Source organism: Microcebus murinus, chromosome 17 (genome assembly GCF_040939455.1).
Source record: "Microcebus murinus isolate Inina chromosome 17, M.murinus_Inina_mat1.0, whole genome shotgun sequence".
Lineage (NCBI taxonomy): Eukaryota > Metazoa > Chordata > Mammalia > Primates > Cheirogaleidae > Microcebus > Microcebus murinus.
In genome coordinates, this window is record NC_134120.1 from 7,206,738 (window position 1) to 7,220,413 (window position 13,676).

A 13,676-nucleotide genomic window follows, 5' to 3' on the forward strand; every position below is an offset into this window, starting at 1 on the left:
TGCTGTGGCATCAACCTAGCTCACAGCAACCTCAAACTCCTGGGCTCAAGCAATCCTGCTGCCTCAGCCTCCTGAGTAGCTGGGACTACAGACATGCAGCACCATGCCTGGCTAATTTTTTCTACATATTTTTAGGTGGCCAGTATCTTTCTATTTTTAGTAGAGACAGGGTCTCACTCTTGCTCAGGCTGGTTTCGAACTCCCGACCTTGAGCAATCCACCTGCCTCGGCCTCCCACAGTGCTAGGATTACAGGTGTGAGCCACCATGCCCGGCCCTTATAAGTGTTTTTACCGATCATTTATTCTCAACTGGAAAACTCTACATTTAATTTTAAAGTGTTTTTGGAATAATTACTGTTTTGTAGAACCTATTAGGAAGGCAGAGGTTGATACTCCTGTTTCCTGGAGTAAGAAATAATGTGAAAATAATAAATAATTATACAGGCATTATAATTTAAAGATTATATTTAATCTGTCTCCTACAGTTTCCCAAAAGACCATTACCATTATTTTTTGCTATAGTTTTAAGAGTTATTTATTTTTTTTCTAGATTCAAAAGAGAAGTATTTGTGTTTAGTGCTAGATTGGACATTTATGTGGAAAAGTAGGATAATTACCCCAGTTCCACTAGATGTCATACTTTCCTTTCCAAGGTAGAGATAGTGTACATCTTTGTCTCAACAAAAGAAATATGATTACATGCTAAAGTGAGTTGTATTAATTGGTTATTTAGTTCATAGAAGGACAGCATCACTATGTGCTTAAAAGTAAATCTTCTTTGGTTAGCCTGTTTGTTAAAAGGGCTATAGTCTAGCCTAGAAATCTTTGTGCATTTTTCAGTTCTTTGTTTATAATAGGTACTCAGTAAATAGTATTGCTCTAATGAACTTTGAGTTATCTTAGCTATTTTGTAGATAACACTGAAGTTGTATTTATCCTATAAATACAGAAGACCTAAGTACAAAAAGCAAAAGCCAATCAAACTTTTGTATTTCTCTATTTTATATTAACATATAAATCTTATAGTTTAGAATTCTAGATTTTCTGAAAAAATTTTGGAAATATTTATTGTAATCATTAAAATAGAAACACTTCCATTAAAAAGAAGTTCTTGAACTTGTTTGTGTTTGGATGTCACACAGACTTTTAGAAATATATACCAGTGAAATCTTTTAAGTTTTTTTGATAAATTCTTTTAAGAATTTTGATATATAGTCCTATGTAAGACTTATTTCTTATTGTTTTTCCTAAAGACTAGTATTTTTCTGTTAGAGTTTGGAATCCAATTGTTTGTTTTTTGAGAGTTTCCAAACAGAAGTTTTAGAATCAGTGACTTTTATTAGACTAAAAATAGTCTAATTACCTTAATTCTACTGGTTGTTATATTTTGCTTCACATGCCTAAGAAAATGTGTGTCTTTATCCTAACAGGATAAAATCTGGAGGACTTAGTGATTATGCTAGTTATACTTTAAGCTGTCAGTTTAAAGCTGTCAGTACTTAGACCAACTAATACTTTTTCAAATATAGGAAAATTTTGAAGTTACAAATTAAGGCATAAGTTGAGTGGATGTAATCTTGTTAATCAGCTTATCTGCTTATTTATATCTTTGTTTTGTTGATCTCATAGAATTGAGAAAATGTGCCTTTTTTTATTGGTTGGGGTTGGTTTTTGTTCATTTTGTTTTTCTAAGGAAAGCGGCATCTTTTGATTTGGGTCCTATCTTGCAATGTGCTGTTGCTGAGTCATTATCCATTTTGGTCTGTTAAATGCCAAGTTAGGGACTTTAATGCTGTTATCTAATGAAAATTAGTTCACTTTTTTGACAAGTTTTGTAAGGACTGGGACCTGTATGATTTATAAAGTACAGCTAGAGTAAGCAGAGTGTCACTGTGACCTTGGGGGCATTGCCCTTGTAAATGCTACCTCAGAAGAGCCCTCCACCCAACTCCATGTTCTCTTCCTCCAGGGTAGGGCATAATTTGATTATAAACCTTGTTTAAAGATGTCTTGTGTTTATGTTGCTTACGTTTCATTTTTTATGTTGCAACCTTAGTGAATAATTTTCTTTACTGATTCATAGGTGGCACCTTCATTGGGAAGTGCTGAATTTCAACCACTTGTGCCATCAACAGCACTTTTACCCGAAGCCTCACATGCCCAGTTTGTGGCTCAAGGTATCCTTTTAGGAAGACATTCTACCTTAAAAAGAAAAATGACAAGTTGATCCAGGCAGATATTTTGAAAGTAAATGGCTAAAGAACAAAATATTAATGAAATAACTCACAGAACATGTTGGAATAAATTTAGAATAAATATATGAGACATGAACTAAACAGATGCTCTTAACTAATAAGTGGAATTTGACTATCACATAAATAGTCTGATTGCCATATGGTTCCTTATTAGGTAAGTATAGGTATTTGCTATTTGAATTGAAGAACCGATAGATACTAAGTTAACTTAATTTCCCCCCCTTTTGGGACAACACTTAACTTTACCACAGTAGGCCACTTGAAAGTGAAGAGATTCTGATCTTAAGTATTTTCTAAGGCTGTGCTTCCATTTAAAAGTACACAAAATATATTAAATCTTTATTTTATTACAAATGTGCAATGAGCAACTTGGGATTCATTTTTATTAATGGTAATATATAAATTTTACTCTGTGTATTAGGAAGTGCTTCCAACTCTGCTGTGCTTCAAATTTTATATATTTTAAAGATTATAACTTGGCTTTTGTTAATTCTAGAGAGTGTATAGGTCTTATTCAATAGTATTAAATTACTGACCTGAAAGGAATATGCTACCTAAAAGGAAGGTAGTTGTAAACACTGACATATAAGTATGCAGAAAAAAGTGTCTTCTAGAACTTTTAGAAATACTCGCTTGAAATATTTATTATAATATTTGTTCTAGTAATTTCCTAAACAGTGTTCATTGTGGTTTTTAGAAATTCATATTAATAATATATGAAAGTTGTAGAAAATATAAATGTAAATAATATAAAAATTGTAGAAAATGTTCATTTGATCTTCTTGAGAACAGGAGGAACAAACTGTGATTGTTAAAATGGCTAAGGACACAGGGCATGAAATTTAATAATGAATTTCATAAACATTTATCTCTAAAAGCATGTTGAACTACCCTTTTTTTAATAGCTTTATTAAGATATAATTCACATATCATATGATTCACTCATTTAAAGTGTATAATTCATTAGTTTTTAGTATATTCGGAGTTGTACAACCATCACCACAATCAATTTAAGGACATTTTTATCATCCCAAAAGAAACCCTGTACCTATTAACAGTCATTATCTCTCTTTTCCCATTCTCTGCAGCCTAGGCAATCACTAATTTACTTTCATTCTTTGTAGATTTGCCTATTTTGGCCATTTTATGTAAAAAGAGTCTTTTGTGACTGGCTTGTTTCTCTGAGTATACCATTTCAGATGTTCATTCAATTTATAGCGTGTATCAGAACTTTGTTTTTTTAATTGACAGATATTAATAATATTCCATTCTATGGATAGATCACATTTACCCATTCATCATTGGATGGACATTTGGATTTTGTCCACTTTTTGGTAATTATAAATAATGCTACCGTGAATATTCCTGTACAGGTTTTTGTGTGGACATAACAAGTTTTTTTTAGATTAGTCTCCATTAAGATTTATTTTATTTTCAAGCATTTTGCTATGAATGTATATTCATTCACAGTTTTATTGGTTACTACTCATTTCAGTGGATATATTTGACCAAAGAAAAAGTTTTTTTTATCCTTTTTATTGAACCTGCAAAGGAGTCTTTGAACAGTGTGTAAAGCATTAAATGTATAGTGTCAGTGAGCCTTAAGACTAGAGCAATTTTTTGTTGTTGTTGTTGTTGAATTATTTCTTGAATTTCATCTCTTTAAAATAGTATTAAGGTAAAATACATTTTTTGGTGATAATGAATTTTAGCTTCCTCAGCTGGAACGTCTAGTGACATTTCCCAGTGAAGCTGGTTAGTCCTTTAATTTCTTGTTCTATTAATTCTTGATTAACCAGGGAATTAATTATTCCCTAAATTGATTTAGGACAGGATGACAAGAATGTTCTTGAGCGCATACATTTGGGCCACTTTAGATACCAACATTTTGTTTTAAAATTTGACTTCTGGCTTTTGTAAAGGAGGGATTTTTATGTTATAAGAAATACAACCTTTTATGTTATTAGAAATAAAAACTTTAATAGGAGCACTTATAGCATATATGCCTGCATTTGTTATAAAAAGTTGAAAGGAATCATTAAAAATAAAATTTTTAGTATATTTGAGTACTATATATATTTTAATATAATAGGATAATTTTCACCAGATAAACTATAAAAATTTTATTGAATATATTGAACGAGTTTGAATTTCTTAAATGTGTGCCCTTCACTCCTCTTTTTGTGGATATTTTTTCTTCTATGTGCTTGCTTTCAAAATGCTGAAGACATATGATATATATTTTGTGAATACTAAAAAATTTCCCTTGAAATCATTTCAACAGTTTTCATTGGAACTACCTAAGTTTAATTTTTCCATTTTTATTTGGTTTAAAATATCAAATCTTTTTTGAGTTTTACTTTAGAGAAAGCTAGTTCAGAATATAAATTGATATATATTTTCAGTTTAGTTGGCAGTTTACTTTATAAAATTAAGGAGGACATTTGTTGCTTTGATCTCTTATTTCCAGGTTTTGAAAAAAAGGAATATATTGGTTAGTGTCATACATCATCAGAAAATTGTATATGTTGTCTACATTGATTACTAGGTAGTGTACACTGCACAGGCTCTTTATATTCATCATCTCTTTTAATCTCATAGCCACTCTGTTTGCTGGTTTCATTTTCTTTGTTCTACAAATAAGAAGATATCTAGGGTCATAAAAATGACTAGAAATGGACCTCAGCAATTTAAAAGGTGGGGGGGGGAGAATAAAAGGTATTTAAAATGAAAAATTATTACAAAGAATAGAACAGACTTAGAACTACTATTTCAAATATACTAGCTATAGCACATGAGACTGAAATGAGAGTATAGAAATCATGAAAAACAGTAAGAGAAACAATTCTTGATGAAAATTTGTAAGAAAGTAGGAATTGATAGATGTTTTCTTAAGATAAAAAAAATCCATATTTACCCTAAAGCCCTAAAGCTAGCATCTTTCTCAATAGGGAAGCATTAGAAATATTTTCACCATGTCCACTACTATTCAACATTATATTGTAGGTATTAGGAAAGAGATTTCAGTTAGAGGCATAAGAATTAGAAAAGAAGTAAAACTATCTCTATTTGCATATGATATAGAGTATACCTGAAATTCTATAAAGATTTAATGATAAAACTAAAGAGTAAAAGAATTTAGTAAGGTAGCATGACATAGAATTAACATACAAAAGTCAATAAATTTTATATATACGCATAGGCAACTAGAAGGTATAATGTGGAAGAAAACCATCCTTTACAATAGCAGCAAAAAAGATAAAACATTAAGAGTAAACTTAATAAGAAATATGCAAAACTCATAGGAGAAAACTTTAAAACGCTCCTGAAAAACACAAAAATAGACATGAACAAATGGAAAGACATCCTTTATTTTTAGGTAGGATGACTCAACATCAAAAAGATGTCAGTTCTCCCTCAGTTAATCTATAAATTAAATACATTCCTAATAAAAGTATCAACAAACTTTTTTTTTTTTAAAGAGCCTTTTTAAAAAGGCAGAAGTACACTGGTGTGATCACAGTTCACTGGAACCTCTTGGGCTCAAGTGATCCTTCTGGCTCAGCCTCCTGGACTATAGGTGCTCACCACTGCTCTGCTAATTTTTAAAATTTTTTGTAGAGATAGGGTCTTGCTATGTTGCCCAGGCTGTTCCCGAATTCCTAGCTTTAAGTGATCATCCTGCCTTAACTACCTAAAGTGCTGGAATTACAGGTATGAACCACCCCACTGGGATCAACAAACTTTTTTCTGGTGAACAAGATTTCATACTCAAAAAGGAAATTAGTCCCACCAGGCATTAAACCATACTAAAAGGCATAATTAAATCAGTTTGTTACTGGCACATGAGAAAGCAAATAGAATAGAAAATATATCCTAAATACTAAAAGTGGCATCTCAGATCATTGGGTGAGGCATGAATCTTTTAAAAAATGGTGCTGGTCACTGGCTAGCCATTTGACATAAGATAAAATAGATCTGTGTCTCATATCATACATAAGAATCATCAGGGTTCTAAAAGTGAAAATCGAAATTATACAAGTAACAGAAGAAAACGTGTGCGGATTCCTTTATAAAGTAGGCATAGGAAAAGATTTTTTAACCATGCAACAAAATCCAGATTCAATAAGAAATGATTGACAAATTTGACTACATAAAATTAAAATAAAAAATAACTTGCATTGCAGAAAATATAAAGTCAAAAGACAACTGACAAACTGGCATAAATATTTACAACATAACTCACAAAGTCATATAAACATACAATATATAAAACACTTTTAATATTTGAGGGGGAAAAGAACCCAAAACTTCATGTAAAAACAAAAGACATGAACAGATAATTCACAAGCCATAAAAGTCGCCTTTATCTTTGAATAAGTACAAATTAATACTATCCTGAGATACTTTTTCTAGATAATTTTTCTTATCTATTATATTGCCAACAGTTAAGAAGTATTGACAATATATTCTGTTGGCAAGGCTGTGAAAAACAAGCACTTTTATACATTGTTGGAGGGAATGCAAATTATTAATATAACTCTTTTGGAAAGGAATTTGGCAATATCTAACAAAACTATAAATGTATTTACCTTTGATTCAGCAAATTACACTTCTAGGAATTTTACTCTGATTCATCACCAACAATATAAAATACATATGCATATGATTATTTAGTGGAGCATTGTTTATAAAATACTGGAAACAACCCAAATTCTAAGTAGGAGAGTGGTTTTTAAATAAATATCTACACAATGGAGAACTATACAACTATTAAAAAGAAGCAGGATATCTTCTAACTGATATGGAATAATTTTGAGGAAATATTGTCAGGTGAAGGATGCACAGTGCAAAAGAGTATTTATAGTTTATAGTGTTTAAAGTTTTCTATTAACACCTTCTTGTGTATGAAAGAAACTGAAATGAAAAATACAGGTGGGGCTGAGTGCAGTGGCTTACACCACTGTGTAAGTGTAATCCTAGCACTTTGGGAGGCCAAGGTGGGAGGATTGCTTCAGGCGGCCAGGGTTTGAGACCAGCCTGAGCCAGAGTGAGACCTGGTTCATACAAAAAAAAATAGAAATGTTGGCTGGGTCAGGTGGTGTGCGCCTGCAGTCCCAGCTGCTCAGGAGACTGAGGCAGGAGAATCACTTGAGCCCAGGAGCTTGAAGTTGCAGTGAGCTATGCTGACGCCACTGCACTATAGCCTGGGTGACAGAATGAGACCCTGTCTAAAAAAAATCCATAACTCCCCTGCCCTCAAAACATGTATCTCCTCATTTGTGCAGAAAGAAAAATAGAGGAAGGAAGGATTAACTGAAAAGTAATGAGATTAGTTAGGAGGATGAGTGGGAGGTAGGAAATATGACAGCATGGGAAAAGGGTAAAAGAGCTTGAAGGATGGGAATAGTAGCTCTTCTCAGCATATACCTTCTTGTATAGTTTGACTTTTATAATCATGTATGTTTCACTTGTCGAAAAGAAAAATAAAATCAACAAAATGGGTGAAAATGACAAGGCATACAAAGAAATTAATCTAGCTGCATTTCTCATGAATGACACTGAAGTGAGTGAGGAGCTAACCCAAGTAACTCTCCAACATACTTTTAGGACTTTAGTCCTCAGACTAATGGCAAAGAAAACTGTGAACAAGCATCGAACTTAAGTTATTAGTTTTATTTTTTGCAATAGTATTAGTTAGCAATTCTGAAACTACTTTATGTGTTTCTAAGACTGGGCTAATAAATAAATATACTGTCGATAAAAGCCAGGTTTTTTACTTTAATATAATGGAATTACAAATATGGAAAGAGGAAAGATATTTAATGGACTGTGTGTAAGGTTGGATTTGAATTGTAACTTTTAGTATGAATAATGATTTTTAATTCATAAATACAGATGTATGTTTATATGCCCAAGTATATATATATATACACATAAACACACACACACACACACACACATTTTGTAGCTTACAAGCAGTGACACACTAATAGCAATATATACATTTAGTCGCAAATCTTAGTTTCCAAATTCCATTCTCCACTTCAGGTAATCAGGCTCTTTGGAACAAATATCCAATTTCAGGGCTTGAGTTGGGAAAGAACAAGATGAACCCAGAACATCTTGCTATGGCAGAAAGTGAGAAAATGCTCAAAGGTTAATGGAGGTTTCAGCTAATGTATGGTATATATACCTTGTTACTTTTCTAAAGTCTAAAAGTATTTTGAACTTGGAAACACTTTTGGCCCCTGGAGTTTCAGAAAAAGAATTGTGAACCATCTATTTGTTCCTTAATGTCTGAACGCTTGGGCACAAAGCCATATTCTGCCCTTCCTGACTTGGCTCGTCTACTCTCACCCAAGACACACGCATACATTCATGTATAGGGGACACACAACACACATTCATGTACATGTATGTACACCTCCCCACACACGTTGCAGGTGTGTGAGCCCATATGGTGGAGGATGAAGGTCAGGAATAGTAGGAGCAGCCTGACTCCCTGGCCTCAAGGTTAAGATGAGCTAAGCAGCTAGACGAACACCCCAGCCATCCATCTTTGTCATTTTCAGAAACTTTCCTCTGACTGTAAGAACTTGTGAACATTGTGCATAGCCATAAGGTAAAAAAATAATAATTTATATGCTTATTTTCATTAATAGGTCAGCATGAAACTACATCACCACGGCCTCCTCGTGATTCGTCCCTTTCTGTTCCCCTGCCCAAGCAGTGCGCTTTGGTTACGCCACCTCTTCTTTCTGCAATGTGCAGCCTCTTAGACAACCTCTTGGTGATTTCTCCAAGAGATACTGCAAATGCTTTTCGACACACCCATCTCGTAGAGCTTCTCTGTAGGTAAGAGATAAATATTCCCAGGAAGGCATGGCAGTAGAGATGAGTTTACAAAAGCTGTATTCATGACTTGATGTAAGACTTCATGTTTACTGGGAATATGTCCTTATTCTTTTTTAGGCTCATTAGACTCCAGGTTTTTGCTTTTGCCAGAATTGTCTTGATAGTTTTTATTTTAGGTATATTAAAGTGCTTGTATTGGTTTGTCATCATGACTAGGAAGGCTAAAAAAATTCTTGAATTTTAATATTCAGGGATTCTAAACCATATTTGTCCTCCAGCACACTTAAGGAGTATGGTGTAGTCCTGTCCCTTATTCTTAATGGATGTGGAGGAGTTTGGGGATTCATCTTTCTTGTGTTTATATCAGAAGAATATCACTGGGTTAAAAAAAATCATTATTTAAATCCATTTGGAGTTATTTTGTTATGTTAAACTTTTCATCAGAAAGTATTCTGACAAAATTTAGAGAAATCATGATTTCATTCTTTGAATTTTTATTATCACTTACGTAGTATTAATGAGCCTCTGTCATAACTTTTTCTAATAAAGTAATAGTTAAAAAACACTTAATGCTGAATTAAGGCTGACCTAAGGTTGAATTCACTTAGTAGCTTACAATTTGGGGAAAATTACTTTAATCTATGGAGAGTCATTAATGCCTAGTTAATGGGGCTAGTGTGCAGATTAAAAGTGATAGTATCTAGGATACTCCCTTTAGTAAGTGTTACTTCTCTTTTCTTCCCGAAGTCTGGTTTTTTCTAGTCAAACATATACACCTTCTTTTAACCACATATTCATTTGCATTGTTCTGCTTCTCTGTCCCTTTACCTTTGAACACTCACTGCCTGAAACGTCTTCCTTGTCTTGCCAATCTTAGTGCCTTCTCTTTCTTTTTGGGATATTAAGAAAACTCTAAAAAATATAAACTAGAAAAGAAGTATTCCTTGTTTCACTTCACTCAGTTATGATTACTCCTTTAACAATTATAATATGCAATGAGGTATAAATTTGGTCGTTTTAATATTATTTCTCATTTTTCTACTGTAATGTCTACTAGGATTGGAAAAGTAACTGTTAGTTGGTTGGCTTTTCTCCTGGATGCTCCTGCCTTAAGATGACCAAAATGGAGCTCTAGGAATGTTCTTGCTTCTCAGGGGTCAGCTAAGAGTCTGATGTGTCCTTGAGGCCAAAAAGGCCTTAAAGGACCTTTTATGGCAAAGGCTCATTGTATTTCCATACCTGGCTTTCATATCTGACTTAAAAAAAAATTACTGTTTGTTTTACTTTGTTTTTTTATTTTTAAATATGAACATATTTCCTAGCCTGTATTTTTGCTGTTTGGATTAGGAAACTAACCACCAAGGTTACTTTTACTCTTATTTGCTTTCCTTCCAAATGGGCTGTGTTACATTTTATTCTGCTTTTAATAAGGTTGCCTTAGATATTTTTTTCAGAACTCTTTGCTTCTCACCTTTATTTGAGAAGATATTTTTCTGTTTAAAGGTAATCTGGAATATAATTTAAAATATTATGGAATATCTTTTTATAAAGATTTTCTTTACTTACAAAAATCCTTTCTCTTGAATTGTATTCCAGGTTACCTTCGAACTTCAAATTCTGATTTATTAATCCTTAGTAAGAAGGATGCCAGTCATCTAAAGGGTTTTTTGGGTTTTTTTTTTCCTGTCCTCCACAGCATTGCAGATACTACCCTCCTACAGATATGTGTCCAGGAACTCAGGACCCCACTGCCTTCATCACCTCCAGTTGAACACACTCAGGCTCAGGTAGGGGTCTCACATTATGTCTCTTGCCTAGTGTCTATTTGTGAGTTTGCTTACTCTAAGTGCCAAAAATGTAAATTCTACTGAGGAGATACTAACCATAGGAAAAAGATGAAAATTATACATGATATGATGAAGTTATTTGAAATGGATTACTTAAAATTTTAATATAAGACATCTTTGGATGGTAGAAAAGAGAAGTGGGGTTTGAAGACATAGATTCCATTCCTGACTCCATCATTAACCAGCTATAAATGTTTAATTAAATGTATAGACAGCTTTGTGCACTGCTTTAAAAAGGGGGACATTGGTATAGACTACCTTCTCCTTCTGTGATTCTAGGCTATCTCTGTTAAGTCTTAAGTTAAAGTTGTTAAAATACTTGGTAACTTAGTTATGTATATTTTCAAAGCCTAGTCTGATAAAAATAAATCTATTTTTGTTCCTTGACAGATATTTACTGTTTTTAAGTTCTTGCCTATAGCTACAGTGTGTACGTAAAGTTTGCCTAACAATTCCTCATGTAGTTGTAGCTAATAGAAGCTTTATTTCAGAATCAAATTTTATGAAGAGCTATAAGATTTTGGGGGGATTGATGAGTTAAAGGGGAACTAGACGATATCCCTTGCTTTGAGATGTATTCTTTGAGCTGTCTGACAAGGGCAGACCACTATTACAAGGTTTGGTAACACCATGCTCGGGATCACTGAAGCACTTGTCCCAGTGCAGTGTTTTTATTTGAGCATGCTTATTGTGTAATGACTGTCTCCTCTGTTTTTCTGTCCATTCCACAAATCTTTATTGAGTATCTACTTTATTACCAGGATCTTCCCTAAGTGAATAAAACAAAGATCCTTTCCCTCAAGTTGGGAAAACAGATAATGAGCGAATCCACACATGCCTGAGAATGATAGACATCTCAGAGGAAAACTCAAGCAGGGAACAGGAAATGATTTCAGAGTTGGGAGGAGAGGTCTGTTCCACTTAGGGTGGTCAGGGAGGACCTTTCAGATAGTGACATGTGACCTGATGTAAGTGAGGAACCTCATTCTATGGACACAGCAACGCCACTGTGATCGGGGTATGCTCGGCCTATCCAGGAACAGTACAGAGACCAGAGTGGCTGGAGCAGAATCTGTGAGGAGGAGATGAGGACAGAGGGGCACACAGCTCCTTGAAGGCAGGACCTTGCCTACTGTTATGTGCCGTTGTATCCTGGGTGTCTAGCGCAGTGCCTGTCCCATGGCAGGCACTTATTCAGTACTTGTGCAATGAATGAATGATAGCAGCAACAAACATTGATGGGTACTTGTTTGAGTTGACTTACATAATCTTCATAACAATCATATGAAGTATCATTAGTATCGGTCGTCATTTTATAAAGGAAATGACTGAGGCCCAGAGAAGTGAGTACCTGTCCAAGGTCTCTCACATAGTAAGGGGCAGAGCCAGATTCTACTCCATGCAGGCTAGTTCCAGAGACCACACGCGTTACCACTATACTACCTGGCTTTCTGTAGATTAAAGATTTTGGTCTGTTGGTGCTTATATAAGATCATTCACTCATTCCAGAAAATACTTGAGCCTCTGCTCTACCAGATTCTGTTCTAGGCGCTAGTGACAACATCCTTGAATGAAGCAGAGGAACATCCCTGCCTACATACAGTCTGTCCTGGGTTCAGAAGACAAACAGTAAATGAGTGAATAAAATGTAAAATATTTTATCAGACAATGACAAATGGTATGGAAAAAAATAAATGAGATTAAATGAGATAAAAGAGTGTGTCAGCAAGGAGAGAGGTTCCTGTTTTTAGGTAGAGTGGTCAGAAAAGGCCTCATGAAGGTGACATTTGATCAGAGACCTGAGGTATCTGGGGGAGAACTCTGGGCAATGGGGTTACAGTCTGCTAAAGGTACTAGTTATGAAAGTTTATGGTTGGTTGGCATCATTTTTGAAGAGTGTCATGAAAAGAAAAAGTGTTACTTTATGAACTGCTGTGCTAATATTTAATCTTGAATATGATGATATACAAAAGAATCTTTACCAATTCAGCTTTTCTCTCCTAAACACTTCTTAGTGGCTCTTACCTGGCATGGTTTATGTATTTGTGATAATACTTCATACATTCAGAGGTCAGACTTGTCATAATTTCAGTAATAGAATATGAAATCTCCAAAAAGACTTCAGAGCAATAAGCAAATTAAATTTCACAGACGATTTTGAAGAGTTTGTGAAGTGTAGAGCAACTTATACTTTTATATAAAAGTAAGTCAGCAGATTAGATAAAGGGAGGACATACTCATTAGGAGAAGTAGAACAGAATAACTATTTTGAAACAGTCTGAAACTATTTACCTCAGAGGCACATAACTCTCCACAAATGTAAAACAGTCCCTGACTCCTAATTACATTCTTACAACCTCAAAATAAGGTAAGAGGGAGAGAGAGAGAGAGAGAGTGTGAGTGTGTGTGTGTGTGTGTGTGTGTACACAGGGAGAGACTGACTTCAAAATATCTTTAGAAAGTTCACTTATTATGTGGACTATCTCTTTGCCTGAAAATGGTGGATGAATAAGACATCACAGCTTATGCTTTAATTGTTAAATATCTAGAGCATTATTATTTTTCTAAAAAGTACTTTTGCCAGTTAATAATTATAATATTATTATCAGGAAAATTCCAGAGATGGTTTTGTTGGTAATATTGGAGAAAATTTAATTTTTTCTCTTATAATTAAGAATGGTATTTTTATGCTGAAGGATAGCTGAGGGTAAAAAT

At 33.9% G+C, this 13,676-nt stretch overlaps 1 protein-coding gene across 1 annotated transcript in view; it reads left to right on the top strand.

Moving 5' to 3' along the window:
* RTTN (rotatin) overlaps positions 1–13,676 on the top strand; it is a 151,787-nt gene that overhangs the window by 101,066 nt on the left and 37,045 nt on the right. Inside the window, exons 35-37 of the mRNA XM_020282122.2 lie at positions 2,085–2,178; positions 8,922–9,114; positions 10,811–10,901. Coding sequence (XP_020137711.2) covers positions 2,085–2,178; positions 8,922–9,114; positions 10,811–10,901 — 378 coding nt within the window. The remainder of the gene's footprint in view (positions 1–2,084; positions 2,179–8,921; positions 9,115–10,810; positions 10,902–13,676) is intronic.